The sequence below is a fragment of the Geosmithia morbida genome, assembly GCF_012550715.1.
Source record: "Geosmithia morbida isolate 1262 chromosome Unknown scaffold_3, whole genome shotgun sequence".
Taxonomy (NCBI): Eukaryota; Fungi; Ascomycota; class Sordariomycetes; order Hypocreales; family Bionectriaceae; genus Geosmithia; species Geosmithia morbida.
This window is the reverse complement of record NW_023336190.1, coordinates 1,546,134-1,563,766: the sequence shown is the minus strand read 5'-3', so window position 1 is coordinate 1,563,766 and position 17,633 is coordinate 1,546,134. Positions and strand designations below refer to the sequence as shown.

The 17,633-nt window shown below is 53.6% G+C and overlaps 7 protein-coding genes across 7 annotated transcripts; 3 read left to right on the top strand and 4 right to left on the bottom strand.

The window, feature by feature from the left end:
- Positions 1-1,904: 1,904 nt before the first annotated feature.
- GMORB2_5405 (Fatty acid desaturase) lies at positions 1,905-3,287 on the top strand (the record flags this gene model as incomplete). Its single annotated transcript, XM_035467379.1, has 4 exons — positions 1,905-1,942; positions 2,020-2,789; positions 2,873-3,041; positions 3,101-3,287. 4 exons carry the CDS (start codon positions 1,905-1,907, stop codon positions 3,285-3,287), a joined length of 1,164 nt encoding a protein of 387 aa, XP_035323391.1.
- Positions 3,288-4,406: 1,119 nt separating this feature from the next.
- On the top strand, positions 4,407-4,948 carry GMORB2_5404 (uncharacterized protein; the record flags this gene model as incomplete). The annotated part of the gene is made up of 2 exons (XM_035467378.1): positions 4,407-4,562; positions 4,661-4,948. The coding sequence occupies 2 exons, from the start codon at positions 4,407-4,409 to the stop codon at positions 4,946-4,948; spliced, it is 444 nt and encodes a 147-aa protein (XP_035323390.1).
- Positions 4,949-6,736: 1,788 nt separating this feature from the next.
- GMORB2_5403 (Cytochrome P450) lies at positions 6,737-8,470 on the bottom strand (the record flags this gene model as incomplete). Its single annotated transcript, XM_035467377.1, has 3 exons — positions 6,737-6,881; positions 6,977-7,523; positions 7,636-8,470. Coding segments are annotated over 3 exons (1,527 nt in total), but the record flags the coding sequence as incomplete, so codon positions are not given.
- A 581-nt stretch (positions 8,471-9,051) lies between these two features.
- On the bottom strand, positions 9,052-11,422 carry GMORB2_5402 (GAL4; the record flags this gene model as incomplete). The annotated part of the gene is given in 6 exon segments (XM_035467376.1): positions 9,052-9,735; positions 9,794-9,854; positions 9,938-10,076; positions 10,121-10,250; positions 10,261-11,161; positions 11,256-11,422. The coding sequence occupies 6 exon segments, from the start codon at positions 11,420-11,422 to the stop codon at positions 9,052-9,054; spliced, it is 2,082 nt and encodes a 693-aa protein (XP_035323388.1).
- Positions 11,423-12,004: 582 nt separating this feature from the next.
- GMORB2_5401 (Enamine deaminase RidA) lies at positions 12,005-12,460 on the bottom strand (the record flags this gene model as incomplete). Its single annotated transcript, XM_035467375.1, has 1 exon — positions 12,005-12,460. One exon carries the CDS (start codon positions 12,458-12,460, stop codon positions 12,005-12,007), a length of 456 nt encoding a protein of 151 aa, XP_035323387.1.
- Positions 12,461-13,009: 549 nt separating this feature from the next.
- Positions 13,010-13,999, top strand: GMORB2_5400 (homoserine O-acetyltransferase/O-succinyltransferase; the record flags this gene model as incomplete). Its single annotated transcript, XM_035467374.1, has 1 exon — positions 13,010-13,999. The coding sequence occupies one exon, from the start codon at positions 13,010-13,012 to the stop codon at positions 13,997-13,999; it is 990 nt and encodes a 329-aa protein (XP_035323386.1).
- Positions 14,000-14,077: 78 nt separating this feature from the next.
- On the bottom strand, positions 14,078-17,362 carry GMORB2_5399 (Asp-tRNAAsn/Glu-tRNAGln amidotransferase A subunit or related amidase; the record flags this gene model as incomplete). Its single annotated transcript, XM_035467373.1, has 6 exons — positions 14,078-15,767; positions 16,052-16,182; positions 16,340-16,476; positions 16,541-17,019; positions 17,089-17,204; positions 17,270-17,362. The coding sequence occupies 6 exons, from the start codon at positions 17,360-17,362 to the stop codon at positions 14,078-14,080; spliced, it is 2,646 nt and encodes an 881-aa protein (XP_035323385.1).
- Between the last annotated feature and the right edge of the window lie 271 nt (positions 17,363-17,633).

Below are 17,633 nucleotides of genomic sequence, written 5' to 3'. Positions count from 1 at the left end.
GCGTTGGTTGGGCGTGGATATAGAGTAGTAATAGTTTGGTAACACTTGTAATAGTCAGCGGTATCACATCGTACGAGAACTGCCAATATCACGTCGTACAGGTGGGTAGAGCCCAGCTTTTGTCTTCCATTGCGATATCAGTATTTCTATGAAAGAGTAGGGTAGGGGGTCAGTTGTCGGGATGACGGTCCTCCTATGCTGCCTGTATCAGCGATAATACCCTTGATCATGGTGGTTGGCGGCACATACAGGTTGATTGATGCCATAGACGGATGTACTCATGCCGTACAGGCTTGAGGCTCTAAGCTACTATTATATGTACTGTATTCGATGCTCGTTCTCGTAATACTACAACACTACGTAAAAGAGAGCAAAACGAAAGAAGAAAACACAGGACGAGAGCATCCGGGGAGCTGAACCAGGGAACCATCTGGTAGTGGTATAAGAGTGGGTTTGATTCCCCAAGGACCACTCGTACGACTTGTAAGAGGAGGAGTATTAGTACACGCGCAGACACACACACACACACACACATAGAGCTGCGACCAAAAAGTGTTTTCCTTTCTTCTCATCTTTACTTGTGGAGTAATATTATTTCCTCTCTGCCGAGAACAGAGCCCAACTTCTTTGTTGGGGGTTATGCAGGCCCCTCACTCCCCCCTGGAGGCTGGGCCTGTCCTTCTCTGAGGCTTCTCAACTCGCTTTTTCTCTTTCTCGAACCAAGCTAATGCAAGATGCGTTAGATCTGTGTGGCGGTCGAGAAGGAAGAAAAATTGACATATTTTCTTTTTCTTGAAGAGTGCAACTGCAGGAGTACGAACGAAGACCCTTGTCTCTCCTTTTCCTCTCTCTCTTATTGCCTTATCCGAGGGATGCTGTGACAAGCATGTGACGCTATATATATTTATTTTTTTTGTTATCAACGAGGGCAGGAGGCAACCAGGTTGTCCCTTCCCTTCTAAAGGGCTTTCCACCTTCTTGGTCTCTTCGGCTCTCTGACCAACATGCACAGCTTGTACGCCATGTTTATTCCTGAGCTCGGACACTCATGTACCATGACTAGTATTACTCGTACTATCTCTCTTGCTAGTGAACAATTTGAACAACAATGTACTCCATATTAATACATGTAGAACAAGGACAGAAGCGAATACGATTCAGGCTCATTTGTAGTAGTATCATTTGCTGCTAGTATTACTCGTCGGTTCATACTTGTTGCACGAGTACGGGGTATTATTAGCACCTAATACCACTGCTAGGTGCAGGTAGTAATATACATGTACATATACGTAGCTGTTTGGAGACGGCCACCCCGTCCCATCTATTGCCCCCCTCCTCTCTTCCTCTCTCCCCTCCCCCAACCAAACCCCCAATCTCCCCTTTTTTTGTGGTTAGCACCAACTATTTAGAAAGAAAAAAAATCGACTCAGGGCCACCTGAGCACTAGAACCCTCTAACTCCCCCCCTGAAAGGCACGTGGGGCTACCTATCTTAGCACAATACAGCTCATCCCTCTTTTCCTCCAACAGAACGGTGTATGCATGTCAAGGTACCTCCAATTGGACCCTTATTATCACCTGTAAAGCAAAAGAGCGAGAAAAAAAAGTAAAAAATGGAGAAAAAAAAAGGCTCCATTGTTGGAGGGGGAAAGGGGGGGGGGGGGGGACCCTGGGGATCGCTCCCTTTGCTAATTTGCCCCGTATCAGTGGCATGAATAAATTGGGCGGGCTCCTCCCTAATCCCGCCGACTTGTAGGACCGGACTTGTTTTGCTTGTTCTTTCCTCTTATTTTTACCTTCTTGGTAAGAGGACAACGCACATACATTCACTTTGTCTTTTTCTTCTCCTTCTATTCTCCTCTATTCATAGAAGGGATTCGAAAGAACGAACCCAAAGGACCGACAATGGCTCCTAAATCCTCTATGGTGTCCGGCGGGAAACTGTAAGTTCGAGCCTGCTGCTCCCAAGAGGATAAGTCGTCAAGAAGTTCGATGAGACTGACATGTGAAATGAACATAGGCCTCGGGCGGACCGTGAGTTTCCCGACATCAACACGCTGAAGCAGGCCATCCCCAAGCACTGCTTCCAACCTCCGGCCCTGCGATCCATGTGGTACCTGGTCCGCGATGTCATTATGGCCCTCTCTCTAGGCTGGGCGGCCGTCCGCTTCATCCCCGAGATCCCCTCGCCCGCCGGCCGTGCGGCCGCCTGGATCATCTACGGCTTCGTCCAAGGTCTCGTCTGCACGGGCATCTGGATCCTGGGACACGAGGGTGGCCACGGAGCCTTCTCCATGTACCCTAAGCTCAACGACGCCGTCGGCTTCTTCGCCCACTCGGTCCTTCTGGTCCCCTACTTCTCGTGGAAGTTCTCGCACCACCGTCACCACCGCTACACCGGCCACATGGAGAAGGACATGGTGTTTGTGCCCCGCACCCGTACCGAGTACCTGAAGAGCAAGTTCCGTGTCGAGTACCTCGAGGACACGCCCGCCTACCAGGCCATCAAGCTCCTCTTCCACCAGACCTTGGGCTGGGGCTCCTACCTGTTCATCAACAGTACTGCCGGCCCGGACAGCCTCCAGCGTCCTTCCAAGAGTCTCTTCGACCTCAGCCACTTTGACCCTACCAGCGCCGTCTTCCGTCGCAGCGAGGGCCCTTACATTCTCCTGTCTGACCTTGGTATCGCCATGACCTTTGGTGCCCTCTACATTCTCTCGCGCTACGTTGGCACCTCGACGACTGTTCTTCTCTATGCTCAGGCCTACTTCTGGGTCCACCACTGGCTCGGTATGTTTATGTCCCCTCCACCTCCCCATTAGCACGAGGCCGAATCAGGCCCGACACGATGTAGCCAGCTAACCTCCTACCAGTCGCTATCACTTACCTCCACCACACCCACGTCGAGGTGCCCCACTACGACCGCGAGAACTGGACCTACGTTAAGGGTGCCCTGGCCACTGTCGACCGCGAGTTTGGCTTTGTCGGACGTCATCTCTTCCACGGCATCATTGAGCACCACGTCATCCACCACCTCTTCCCGTATGCTCTCCCACTCTTTCTTTTTTTTAACTGTTAAGAGACTAACACATACCGCCCAGTCGCATTCCCTTTTACTACGCCGAGGAGGCCACCGATGCCATCAAGCCCATCCTTGGCGACCTCTACTACCGCGACGACAGGAACTTCCTCGGTCAGCTCTGGTCCAACTTCACTAGCCTCAAGTTCGTCGAGCCCGATATGTCGGCCTCCCCTGGCGTCCTTAAGTGGGCCACCAAGACGGATTGATTGATAAGGAAGAATATTGTTCCACCCACCGCCTGCAACAATACACCAAGCATGTACCTGGATTATTTTCTTTTCTTTCTTTGCCTCTTTGCAGACCCCTCAAGGACCGAAAAAGCTCCACCCATTCACGCTTAGATGACACAAAGTGTTGGGCTCGACCCCACCCTCTTCCCCTCACCCTCAACAAGAGAAGACTCCATTTTTCTTACGGTGTAACTGTAGGTGTTTTTTTCATTATCATCTACGGGTATATGGCACCGATGGCGTTTTCCGACATATAACATATTTATTTTCCATCATACTACTACCTTTAGAGATTCCCAAAAAAGAATAGAATTTTGCTGCTGTTTTTCATCCGCGGAAGCTCCACCACATGTTTATTTGTCTATCGATGGCCTGAGTTGCGGACTCCAAGGTTTGTACGACTTTTGGACCCTGAATCCCTGACCAATGACTTTGACACGACACCCTCCATTAGGGCACATATTGGAGATATCTGCATGCGCCGCCTGTGCGTTGCCGATCTTCAATGAGATGTCCCTACGCTATGTTTGTGTATCATGGGTAGCATCACCAGATACTGCTTTACAATCCGAGACGATGGCCGGGCGTCTGACTGAGTTGGATCCAGGCCATCTGCATCTCGAAGAGAAATCATGCTAACAACTACTTCATTACGGGATGATGTCGGCCACGTTGTTTGCCAGAACGACTGAACTGGGTGGTAGCTCAACCTTTCTTTGCTTCTAACAAACGTCAATCATCGCAAAGACGTCGACTGGTTACGACAAAGGGAATGATTGCAGAAGGTATTGTGCTTGACATACTTGCATGTCTGCATGCCCGCATGTTTGTCTGTGCTCTTGTTCCCTGGAAACACCCAACACCTAGCACATGGCGTCTGAGATGATGGGACGATGCCACAGCATGGCAAAGGTGAAAGTGCTGACAAACAGCTGGTGGCAATTGGCGGAACACACATGGCACTTTGACGTGTAATCCTGAAATCGCGTGCTACCTTCTCACATGGAGTCCAACTCTGTTCTACGCGATGACTGCAGCATGAGTATTCATCTATAAGGACGGCTGAATTCATCAGTATCGTGGTCGACTCGATACATGCCGCCTGCCTACTCATCTCCCAAGCCGCTAAGCACCACCGGTATGGTGTCTATCAAGCTAGCAGAGATCTCCCGCTCAGATATCGTCGGCCTCACTTCAACCTCGGCCTCGGCAACTATCACCGACGCCGTCCCGCTCGCGTCGTACAAATGGGTCGAGCGCTAGACGCCAACGATCGTCGTCCCTGAATATCTAGCCGTATGGTCCGTCCCGTCGGTCCCGAGAACTAAGGACATCGGCTTCTGTTACAGTTCCCAGACTACCCCCTCTCTCCTCTCTTCCGCTCCGGCTGCATATCCAAGCCGGACTCTGACATTCGCCCTGTCGACCTCGTAACCGATCGAAACAACATGCGCAAGCTCTTGACATTTGCCAACCCAAACAGCTCAAACTTTGGCCACGAAGAGTTCACCCTCCAAGTTGAGATTGCCAACAAAACTGCCGTGTTCTGCCGTGATGTGGCCCGGATGTACCGTGTCGTTGGGCCCCAGGACTTCCTCGGGTACGGGCACGCGTTTGAGAAGAAATACACGCGGTAAACGATCGGGGGAAGTACGGGGCACCGCCGCATCATCTCATACTACTCTTGTGGGCTGAACCTTGTCGTCAGCCACGAGGCAGATGGATACGTGAAGGAAGGAGGTGCCGGCGCCCCCCTCTTGCGGGTATGGGGAACGATGACCTCCTTACCGAGGAAGATCACGACGATGCAACCACGGAGCCAGCATCCAGGGCAGATGAGGCCATCCCCGGGTCGAAGCCCAGGATCATACATACACTGTGGAGAGACCGTGCCTCTTGGGTCGACGCTGTGAATCAAGGTGCGATCCACCAAGAATCTCATCTCGTTTGACGACCTCGCGGCCCAGCTGTGGGTGTCCCAGACCACCAAGCTCGTGCAGGCGTACCGTAGGCAGGGCCTGTTTAGAGTACAGAGTGTAAGCCTCCCAAGATGTGGCTGGTGCTGTTTGGCGATGGAAGGCGGCCAGGTAGGACGATTTCATGAAACTGGGCCCCTTGGTCGAGAGGGTTATCACAGGGTGCGTGCCAGGAATGGGAGTACGTTGGTGATTGATCCCGCGACGGATATGAGAAAGATGTTTCCCGAGGACTTGTATACCGAGTGGAACAAGGATATTGAGATGTGATAATCACAGGTGAAAAATAGATTGACTGGAAAAAGACGTGGCTGATTCGAGACAGACTACCAAGATGGAATAAGAGCTGGTTCTATTCAAACCGACCGACCGACCCCCCCCCCCCCCCCCCCCTTTCCTCCATCGTTCTTTAGAAGAATGGGGAAATAGGAATTTTCACCGAGATTCCAGAGCTCTGCTAATAAGTTTCTCACTGAGTTCCCATAGCCTTCTCTGGCTCTTGACTCCCCACCCACAGCGTATAATAAACACTTAACACTGTTGAGGGGCAGAAAGGTATCGGCGGGTGGAGGAAGAGACGACGGCGACGTGCGAGTTGAGGTATGGCACGCAACTGGCCTGGAGGGGCAGGAGGAGCGTCGTTAGCAGCTGGTGGGCTAGGTAGTTCGCGTCGAATTGCTGCTCGATGCCGTCGCTTGTACGTGTGTCGGCGTCGGTGGAATACAGGTCAGCGTAGGGACGGAGGGGATTGGATCCTTCTTTTTGTTGGCTTTGGGGACTGCTAGAGAAGAGGAAGAATTCTGTCGTTAGCCTTCGTTATCATACCCTGATAAGAATGCAGCTGGTCTGAGTCAGTGCCCTGGATCAGAAGATGACCGGTCGTCGTTCAGCTCGAGCAGGGTCATCGACGGGTTCCATCGTGGGGAACAGCTTCTCGACGACACCAACGTCGCGACCCTTTGGGCCAACACCGATGATCAGGCCGGAGCACAGGATTCCAGTCACATTCTCCATCTTAGAGAGCAGCTCCGTGCTCAGCGACGATAATGCCCTGGCATCGGGACACCTGACACAAGAGACTGCACTCGCCCACCTTGAACCAGATCGCGCCGAAGTGGTAGATCAATATATCTTTCTACCATTCAGACATGATTTACCGTCATCGGCGCTTTCTGCACCACGACGTAGAGATACATCCGTCATACGACTCGGACGAGTGCGAGCCTCTCCTGCACGTGCGATCTCATATACGCAGACATACTAGTACTACTATCTGCTACCATCGTCTCGTACATGTACACCCTCGGTGTCATCGATATATCAGCGCTTACTTATGCCACACAATCCTTGAGACGGTCAAACTTGACCAGACATGTGTGTTCCTACGAGATCACCGATATTAGTCGACATGCGTTCACCGAACCTTCGACGGGAAAGCGCAGAACTAACCTTTATATTGGGGAACGAATCGTCGTAGAAGAGCTCAAAACGAGCGGTGATTCCCGGCGTAGTGTCATCGAGGCCTGGTGGCAGCGACGTCCGGTATTTCCTGTATATAGCAGCAGCCAGCGTTGTCATCTCAACCATGGCAAGACTGAGAAATCACATCATAGGTCAGCAAGATATGGCTTTTTTTCATCCAGAAGGAAAAAGAAATGAAAAACATAGAATTATGAGGATCAAACGTACTGTAAGCCAATGCACATCCTCCCTCCGCTGGAAAAAGCCCAGAACCAGCGATTCATCTCGGTCGTGTCCTGCCCCAGCCATCGATCCGGGTTGAAGTTTTGCGGGTCCTTGAACACGCCGGGGTTACGGTGCAGAGTGAAGGGCGACATGCCGACGATGGTGTTGGCCGGGATGGCGTACCCGTCCACGACGGAGTCGGCGGGGCACGAGCGGGGCTCAAAGGTCGGCAGCGGCGCGTACAGACGGAGGGTCTCCCTGATGACGGCAGCAAGGTACGTGCACCTGTCGCTCGCCTGGGCGGTGGGGTTGCCGTCGTCGTTGAGCTCGCCCTCGTCGATGCGGAGCAGCTCATCCCTCAGCCTGTCCTGGTACGACCTGTTCCTGACCTGCGAGAGGGACCAGATCAGGAACATGAGGGTGTCGCTAGTGGTGTCTATGCCCGCGAGGAAGTGGTCTGCGCACTCGGAGGCGATGTCTAGGTCTGAGAGGCCGCCTGGCTCGTTGCTCGTGTGGTGCGTCCACAGACGTTGCAAGACTGGCGGAGAATCTGCAAGGTTCGATTCGATCAGCTGTTGCTCAAAACGAGGAGGAAGAGGAGGAGGAGAAGAAGAAGAAGAAGAAGAAGAAGAGAGGAGGTAGAAAAAGAGGCAGAAGATTACCATTCGTCGCCGACACTTTTTCTGCCATGGCCTTGAAGCGATTCACAGCTAGCAGGGCATGCTCCCGTATACCGGTGTACGTGGCCGGTTTCTTCATGGGCAGGACGGGACGCACCATCCTCTCCACGGCGCCCGTCCGGGTGTACAGCCATCTGGTCAGGGCGGGTGCGTGCACGGCGCTCCACGAGAGGCTCCTGCGCGACGGGTCGAGCATGTCCCCGATGAGGGCGCGGTGGGCGACGTCTCCGCGGATGGCCTCGGTGGCGCCGTACCTCCCGTAGATGAAGGCCGTGATGCTGTCGAGCGAGTAGTAATGCAGGGTGGCGAAGATGTCGCTCGTGCGCTCGGGCTCCGACTCGATCAGGTCCAGGTACTCGCTCGTCCTGTCCTCGACCATGCGCGACGTCGACTCCTGGAGCACCGCCGACTTCGAGTAGGCGTGCGACAAGAGCTTCTTGCGCCGTCCGTGATCCGCAGCCGAGTGGAACGTGAACAGGTTCTGCCGCCCGTACACGTCGAACATGCGGTAGAAGGCCGTGCGGCCGTACCGGTTTCCGGGCCCGTAGATGCTCCGCAGCGCACTCATGCTGGCGAAGGAGACCTGGTTGGGCCCGATGCGCACCGCCGGACCATACTCGCGGTGCAGGCCGTCCAACGTCCGCGTGCTCGTGCCCTTCCAGTCTTCGTAGGCCAGCCGCCACTTCGTCAGGGCGTACCACCGCGGTCCCGGGATCTGGCTGAGCGGGCTTAGGTAGAGGGCGTCCAGGACGAGATACTTGGTCAGAAGCACTGCCAGAACCACAACGGCGACAATTGAGGGCATGGGGATCTCCATGATACTGGGGGTAAAAGCTTCTTCCATCTGAATACCCTGATCTTAGCTCTCATGGATCAAGTCGACCTTTTTTCCCGACAAGTTGCTGGGAAGATGCCGAGACTCTGGATGATCTTAGATGATGTCGTCGTGCCATGGCCGATAACCGGATAACTCATCAATACCCCAGGCATTATCTTGCTAGGCCCTTTGTTAATCATCCCAGCAATACGTCGTGTAACTTTGTAAGTGCGGGGGGGGGGGGGGGGGGGGGGAGTAGTGTGGGATTGCTCGTCGGACAGGCCGACGACACTGATATTGAATCATCGAATGACTGACAAGGACTGGGGCTCTCAGAGAGATGGAATGTCAGAGTGTATCCGTGTATCCACCCACATAAAAAGATGGCTATGATGTTTCCTTTTTTTTCCTCTCGTTGTTTTGAAATCCTCATGTATTACGTTTCAAATTTTTGTGGTTCTGTCAAGTGGATTATATGGCCGTTTATATTGGTCATTGGAAATGTCTGTTAATAGAACAATACCAAGAGTCTCCGGGTATCTCACGACAACCTGTACATATCTCTTTATGAAAACATATTCTCATCGCGTAGTCGAGTCGCGTAAGTCTTTATATCGTCTAGATATCTCCTCAATCATTCCCCGTATCTTATTTGCAGCGGGAAACTTCGTACCCAGCGTGTCAAATAATTCGATAGCCAAGTCAAGGTCGTCGATGGCCTTTGTCTCTTTGAGAATTATCACAAGATCATCCGGCTGCACAGTAGTCGAGTATATGAGAGATAGTGTGGCGGTAAATAGTGACAGGAGATTGAGCCAGTTGTACGACAGACGATGCTGGCGGTGCATGTTGAAGGCTTGGCGGAGAGACATCGAGGCCGCCTCCATGAGGGTCTTGACCCGCTCCTGGTCCATGGTGGGCAAGAGGGGAGACGGTCGGTACAGGAGGGCTAGGTGTGTGTAGAAGTTGAAGTCGAACCAGTTGGTCGTCAGGTGGGGAACGCGATCGTTGATGTCTGGAAGAGGGAAGGGCATGCTCCGCCGCCAATCGATGAGCTCCTGGTGCAGCGACCGGATTATACCGTTGCGCTGCTCCATGGTCAGGGAAGAGACCTGAGAGTTGGAATATACCTGCTTGGCAATCTTCCCGGCAATCCTTCTCAGCTGCACGATGTGCAGTGGAATGGCCATGAGGGAAGGCTGCAGCTCTCTTTGTGGAAGTATACCGTCTGGCCTGATGCAGTCGTCATCGACGGGAGCAAAAGGCTTTTTGAAGATGGGTTAGGAGGACTGTATACTTTTTGGAATGATATGGAGGACTCACCGTAGTGTCAATGTCATCATCATGGAGAGCAAAGGGGCGACCTAGGGCTGTTGAGACGACGCTGGTCCGAGTATGGCTTATTAGCACGTCTCATCCAAACGCTGAAAGAAAGAAAGAGGTCAGAAAGGGGGCCTAATAGCATACCGATCCATCATATAAATAGAAAAGAATATACGTTTTCTCCTCTGCACCATATCCACTGGCATTCCTACGTATATCCCAGACGTGTGCAGTCCCATGCCAAGTGCCAGGCGGGCAGCGAGACCAACCAGAAACCAAGTGTCTATGAGCAGAATTGTCAGGCATTGCGTAAGTTATCATCCGGACCTGGGCGAGACCAACTTGGACCTAGCTGATTGAAGAACGAGAACGATACTTGCAGCATGATGACCTCTAGTGTCGCCTTTAGATAGTCTGTCAGCGAATGGCAGCGTCCCTGCTCGGTATGACGGAAGTTCTCTACATACCATGTCACCGTATGCCGAAGCCTGCTCCAGGTATTCCAGGGCTTTATTATAGTACAGCCTGGCTTCAGATTCCTCGGACAAGGCGACCGAACAGTACGCAGTTGACCCGATGGCGAGAACCATCCATATCCTGAAGAGGGAGAGAGGTGGATGTGTCTCCGTGCCATCGGGACTCAAACGGATCTGTCTCAGACTCTCGACAATTTCGCTCCGGTACAAGATGGGATACAGGGTATTCGAGTGGGAAAAGTAGAAGTCCACCAGGCGGTCTACATGCGACTGGTCACTCGGCAGACACAGGTCGGCCACGGGATCGCTCGGATCGGGGACATCGTCGGCGAGGACGACGTCGCCAAACAGGGCTGGGTGGATGGATATGGACTTGTTGAGGCTCTCAAACAGAGAAGGGTGCATCAGATCCGAGGGCGAATCGAAGGCAAAGAGTCGGGACCCGCTGTAGTTCTCTTGATCATTGATAAACACGAAGTCGGCCCTGTCCGGGCTGAGACGGCGGAGGACGAGCTGCGTGAGGCGGGCAAAGGAGATGCCTGAAGTCGAGCCAAGATGGCGTTCAGCCGTGGCCTCGAGCGAGAGCGTCTCCAGCTCGCCGACAAAGGACGGCGGCACCGGCTCCTGGAATATGGAAGGATTGTTGACCTGTGATCGGGCCTGGGAAACAGGCCGTGCCTGCTGGGGCGAGCTGTCTGACGGCTCGGTGTTCTCAAGGGCACTGGGGAGTTCCTGCTGACTGAGGGTCGACACGTCGACTCCCAATGTCGACGTCTCTGTGCCGTAGATGGTGGAATCATCGGCCATGGCAGCAGACGGGGGATCAGTCGGCTGATCGCTGGCAAACCTTTGCTCCAATTCTCGAAGTCTCCTCTCCATATTGCGGACGTATCTACACGTTGAAGATTGCTAGTACACAGTAACCTCGGCTCAGCCCGACATCGGGCAGTCAGGGGAGGGGGAGGGGCAAATGAAATGTGACTTACGCTATAGGATATGATGCTGTCTGGCAGTCATCATCAAGAAAGCTGCATCTTACGTTGGCGTCGTGGCAGTTTGTGCAAAATGGTAGAGACCTGTCGCATCGCTTCTTTCTCTTGTGGCATCGATGACATGACGCTCGAGCCCTGGCAGTTGCCGTACGCGACGTCATGATGAAGGCATGAATTGTATATGAATGGTGTGTGATATTGTTGATAAGGGGGGGGGGGGGGGGGGGTTTGGGTTTCAGAGGGCTTCGTCCCTGTGTGTGTGTGTGAATGAGGAGAATGACGATGATTGAGTAATGGGACTTGAGTTAGCCAGGAGTGATTTGTGTACAGTAATAGTATATGTCTTGCAATGTAGTAATGCGTGTGTTGTGATTCACAATCAATCAGTGTGCGCGGGGGGGAGGAGCGATGCATCTACACTAAAATACCACTTGCCTCTTCATCATAATACGCGGCCAACCATTCTGCCGACTGTCAGCGAGCTTATCAAGCCGCCAATTGGTTACTCTCGATACGAGATGGCTTCTTATCAGCGGCAAGAAAGTCGTTGTTATCTTTCATTTGATACATTCGGTTATATGTGGAGTTGTCAGATTTCGTGGACTGTTCTACACATTAATCTTGGAATCTCTCAACAAGAGTTGTTGTTTATTAATTCTCTGTTGTTGGCAACCTGTTGCTGTTGTTGAATTATCATTCCCTTTATATGATTATCCATATGACGATGTAATTTGATTGGATGTCTAGGCCTCGACCACGGCAACAGCCTTAACTTCGACCAGCATCCTCGGATCAGGCAGCTCACGGACCCCAATAGTGGCTCTCGCCGGAGCACTGGCCCTTGTGGGGAAGATCTTGTTCCACTCTTCATTCATCCCAGCATACTGGCTCTTCATGTCGAGTATGTACACGACGGCGTCGATGACGTTGTGGATGCTGCCCTTCCCCTCCGACGCGCCCTTGATGATTCGGTCGACATTGGCCAGAACTGCGGCAGTCTGGGCTCGGATGTCGAGCGTCTGGGTCCCGTCGGCATTTTCTGTCACACCCTCCCAGGTGCCGTCTGGTCGGACACAGGCCGTACCGGAGATGTATATGGTCTTGTGAGGTGTCGTGGGGGCGATGCGCGCCTGGGGGAATATCGTGGCTCCCTCGGGCTGTTCCGGGTGGGCTAGGTACGCTTGCCCGTTTGGTGACATTTTTGGTAGGCAGTGATGAATGGACGGAACGATTGAATAGTATAGTATATGAGTCGTTGGATCAACAAAGTCTTGAGTGTCTGATGATCCGGGATAATAACGACAGCACCTCGGCTTCTTTTCTACGTACTATTTGTACCTCGAGTATACACTCTCAAGTCTGAATGCAATAGTTCCAGAACACTAATCTCTCTCACCTATCATGCGCAGATAGGTCATGGCCTGAACCCTCAAGGAGCCGGCGATGATATCGGTGCTATGTCGGGATTGCCGCTCTGCCGTCTTATCGGAGTACCCGACGCCACCCCTCTTTCAGTCAGTCGGCCACCCCGCACTTACATGCCAACACTGGAGCATGTCAGGTTATCACCATACTCATTCAACATGTGTGTAATGAGAAGAGGGGGGGGGGGGGGGGGGGGGGGGGGGGGGGGGGGGGGGGGGGGGGGGGGAGAGGATGATGAATTTCTTACTCGGATTCATTGCCAGCAGCTCGTAGATTTCTCCTCCAGTGCCATTTTCACATAGACGACCCTTTTCCCGCACAAGATGGATGACACAATCAAGTACCACGAGCTGCGAGACTTCTCATTCGGAGATGGCACAACACTCCCAACCGTCCGCCTAGCCTATCTCGACCTCAACCCTGGAGCATCGAAGAATGCGCTGGTGACGACTTGCTTCCGCGGTAGGCTCCGGGGCACATCGGCTTTCAACACGGGCGCACTCCGGAATTACCACGTCGTTGTCGTGGCGCTCTTTGGAAATGGAGAATCATCTAGCCCGTCCAACACGCCGGGGTTCCCCTCATCCATCGACTACCGCGACTGCGTCCGCGCGGAGCGACAGCTCCTGAGCCACCTCGGAATCGACTCCTTGGACGTGGTCATGGGCTTTTCGATGGGAGGGCAGACCGCCTACTACTGGTCTATCATGTACCCGGAACAGGTCAAGAATGCCGTCATCATATGCTCTGCTGCTCGCACGAGCCGCCACAACTACCAGTTCCTCGAGGGCCCCAAGGCGGCCCTGACAAACGCCGTCGACTACGTCAACAGAGACCTTGCACCCGCGAGCCCGAGCCCGAGCCGTGCCGTCCATGCCTTCGGCAAGGCTTACTCCGCCTGGCTCACGAGTGCCGAGTGGTTCGACCAGGAGGGCTACAAGACCCTCGGGTTCAACACCCTCAGCGACTGGGACCACGTCACCTGTCTTGCTGGCTACAAGGGTTGGCACCCTGACGACCTCCTCGCTAAGCTCCACATGTGGCAGAGGGGCGACATCACCCCGGTCGACCCCGCTGGCGATGGCTCGTTGGAGACGTCCCTGTCGCATATCAAGGCGCGCGTCCTGCTGCTGCCGTCCCGTACGGACCAGTACTTCCGCTGGGAAGCGAGCGAGAAGGAGTCGAAGAGTATCCCGAATGTCATGTTCAAGGTCATTCCCTCCATCTGGGGTCACCTGGCTGGACTCGGAATCAACCCAACAGATTCGGAGTTTATCGATGGGGCCATTAGTGAGTTCTTGTCAGCCTCCTAATAAGGGGGAAAGGGAGGAGAGGGAGGGGAGGATTCATGATCGTCATAGAAAGCATTGGGCTGTATTCATCGCAGTCATCTAGCTAGTAGAGATCATCTTCTGACCTTTATTAAACAAAGCTGCTGCCATGATGACTGTGTCATCACACCAACGTTGCCCAACAAGCTGCATACCAATCGGGAGTCGGGCATTAGGGTGTCCGGGAGGGCTGCTGAATCCACAAGGAACATTCATAGCCGGATGACCCGTAACATTGAATGGGCAGGTATTGCTTGTCACACCCACCGCGGCTTCGAGTCTCTTCATGATAGGGACCGGCTCGCCCTCACCGTCTACCCGCTGAGAGTTGGGCATGGCGATAGTGGGAGCGCATGGAGTGACGAGGACGTCGACATCCTTGAGAGCCTCGTCGTAAGCCGCACGCAGCTCAAAAACCTTGCGATGAGCCTTGGCTTCCAGTCCCGGCGGCGCAAACTTTTGGGCGAACTGCTCACTGAAAATGATGTTGGCCAGTGCGGGATTCGTCTCCGTGAGAGACTTGTACACTTCCTGCGACGGCGGCCACCGAGCCTCCAGGTGAGCCGGCACATATGACAGGTGCCCATCCGGCTTCCCCTGACACAGCCAACGGGACATGGACGGACGAGTAGCTGCCGTCCAGACGATGGGACCCTCGCGGTGCATGGGGACCGAGACATTGACTACTTCGGCCCCGGCAGCTTTGAAGGCCTCCGTTGCTGCCCTGCGAACCGTGGCGGCCACTTCATCGGAAACTCCGGCCACGCTGAAGGACTCTGTGAGGATTCCGACCCTCCAAGGCCGGTCTATATACGCATCGGAGACGAGCTGACTTTCAAAATCTTGGAGAATCTGCCTGTAGGGCTTGACCTGGCCGAGCAGGGGAGACTCGGGCGTCATCCGGGAGTCGATACCGTCGTATCCAGCCATAACCTCGAGAAGGGCCGCTACACCCCCCAGATCAGACGCAATAGGCCCGAGGTGGTCTATCATAGGGCTCATTGACGCCGCACCGGTATAAGGAACAAGGCCGAATGTCGGTTTGAGCCCGTAGACGCCGCAGTACGAGGCTGGGATCCGTACCGACCCGGCCTGATCACTCCCGATGGCCAGCTCAGCCGTATCGCCCCTTCCTGCCCCGGAAGGAGGCATGGAATGAGCGGCTACCAGGGTGCAGGAACCGCTACTGCTCCCACCAGAGGTGTACCCGTGGAGATGAGGGTTATGCACCGGCCCAGAGGCAGAGGTGAACGAGAGGGGCGATGCGCAGAAGCACTCACACGTCGAGGTTCCCTTTACGATACCCCCGGCGGCCAGAAGGCGGGACACAACAGTGGCATCGATTTGCGATATGGGGTAGGCAGATTTCTCCGACACCAACTCGGGAGGCGCACCGAGCGTGATGGGTAAGCCCCCAACGGAGATGTTGTCCTTGATGGCCAGGGTGCGTCCGGCTAGAATACCGCTGGTGGCATTCTGCGAGCGGAGGTCACACCTGTGGCTCCACGCGTTGAACGGATTGTCGCCTTCTGCCTCTGGCTTCCAGAAATGGCGACTGCCGTTTGTCACTGGCTGGGGAGTCAGCGCCGGGTGGGCGTAATCTGTGCCGTCACCGATGTGCTTCAGCACGCCCTCAAAGGACCAGAGGAGACGGACGTAGGCGTCAGAGTCTCCATCGTCAGACACGTGGATATTCAGCTCTGCTGCAAGACGCTTGAAGTTTTCAAAGTTGAAATCGGACCTGGTGTCACTTTCATGTTAGCGTCTAGTGCTTATGGTTTCGATGTGGCTGGGTGGTTTGTACGGTGATCCGCCGGATAGCGATATGATGGACATCACTGGAACTACGGATGAGTAGGTTTTTCATTCGAATTCGGCCTCTTTTTTACTTTCTTTTTTATGGGCAGAGTGAAGGAAGGATGAAAGGTATTTAAGAAGAGGGGGAGATATGCATGCTTTCAAATTGGGTGATGTCGGAACGGCCGACGTGTAATATAAGGACGCCAATAACGGAGTTGCATTTGGATCACAAACTCCCTCAGAGCATTAGCGACAAGGTCTATCGGATTCGCAAGCTGCAATGTCTCCCATTTTGACCATGATAGGTCCATCTTGAAGTTCAAGGTAGCATCAGAGCCGAGGAAGGAGGACTGCTGCCGAGCTATCTGAATTGATTACTCCTGTCCATTGGCAACAAGAACACGACCACCATCAACGCAGAGGGAAATCCCGTCCACATAGGCCTGTGCAGCCCATCCGTGTTAGAATGTATGTAGCATAGGCAATACAAAGCGGGATAATACAGGTCGGATTGGTACTTACACCGGCTCGACTGGCAAGATACAAGACTGTGCCAGCAATGTCTTCATCCCTGCCCGCCCTCTTAGCGGGGACCTTGTCGAACAATGCACTGAACATGTTTCCTTCTTGTCCCACCGGGTTCATGTTGCTCGGGACGACTTATTCGACTCCGTCAGTAAGATGCCTTAAAAACTACTTGCCTTCCCAGTTGGGAAGACTTACATCCAGGATTGATGCCCGCCACGCGCACGTAAAAGTTGCGAAACTTGGCGGCGAGCAGCTTTACAAGGTGATCTGTGGCAGCCTTGCTGCTAGCATAACTCGTCAAGTCGACGTTCGTGACATTGTGCATGCTGGCACAGGAGCTGGTGATGACGATCGCGCCGCGGCCCTCGTTTCTCCCCGATACCCCGCCACCGACATCGCGCTCCGACGCCGCTGCCAGGAGGGGCAGCATGGCCACCGAGAGGAAGTAGTGCGCCGTCGTGTTGACGCAGAACGTGTCGGCCCAGTCAGAGTGGCGCGATGACCACATAGATGCCTGGAGATCCTTCAGCGAGGCCGAAAGAACGTCACACGGTACCGGAGGGTCTCGCCTTATGCCAGCATTGGACACCAGTAGGTCGATGTGGCTCTCGCGGCCGCCGACGTACTCTGCCAGTCTGGCAATCGCATCCTTGTCCATGACATTGCAGGGATATCTACAGAACGGACGAGTATTATAGAGTGAAACCAAGAAGTGAGTCCCAAGAGTGGGCGTGGCAGCTTACCCATGTGCTGTACCGCCGCTCGATTTACCGATCTCATTCAGCTCTTCCACTCTCATCTCTATCGGCTCTGTCGGTAGAGCAACGAGATAGACCTTGGCACCATTTTCCACGAGACCCTGGAGGAGAGGTTGGGTTAGAACGAATTGTTGAGGAGCCCCGAGAAGGACCAGGATCAACTTACCTTGCTTATCATGAAACCCAACCCGCTGCTCCCACCCGTCACTACCGTCACGTAGTCTCTTACACCAAATAGTCTGTCGATGTTGAGAGACATGTTGTATGCAGGTAGGTATATAAGTTCAGTGAAATCCGTTATTATCATCAAAATCTTGAAAAGGTATCCACTGCGTATAAAGATGGAAACGAGCTCACATCTACTGAACTTCTCTTCCAACAATGGGATTTGTGATTAAATGGCAGAATTCCCAGGGATAACAGCACCATCGGACAGGACCGACAGGCTCAACATTGGCGTCGGACAGACCGTATGCAAGTATCGAGCCGACGGACCAGTCGGTGATATGCACTTATTAGAGAATTATTCT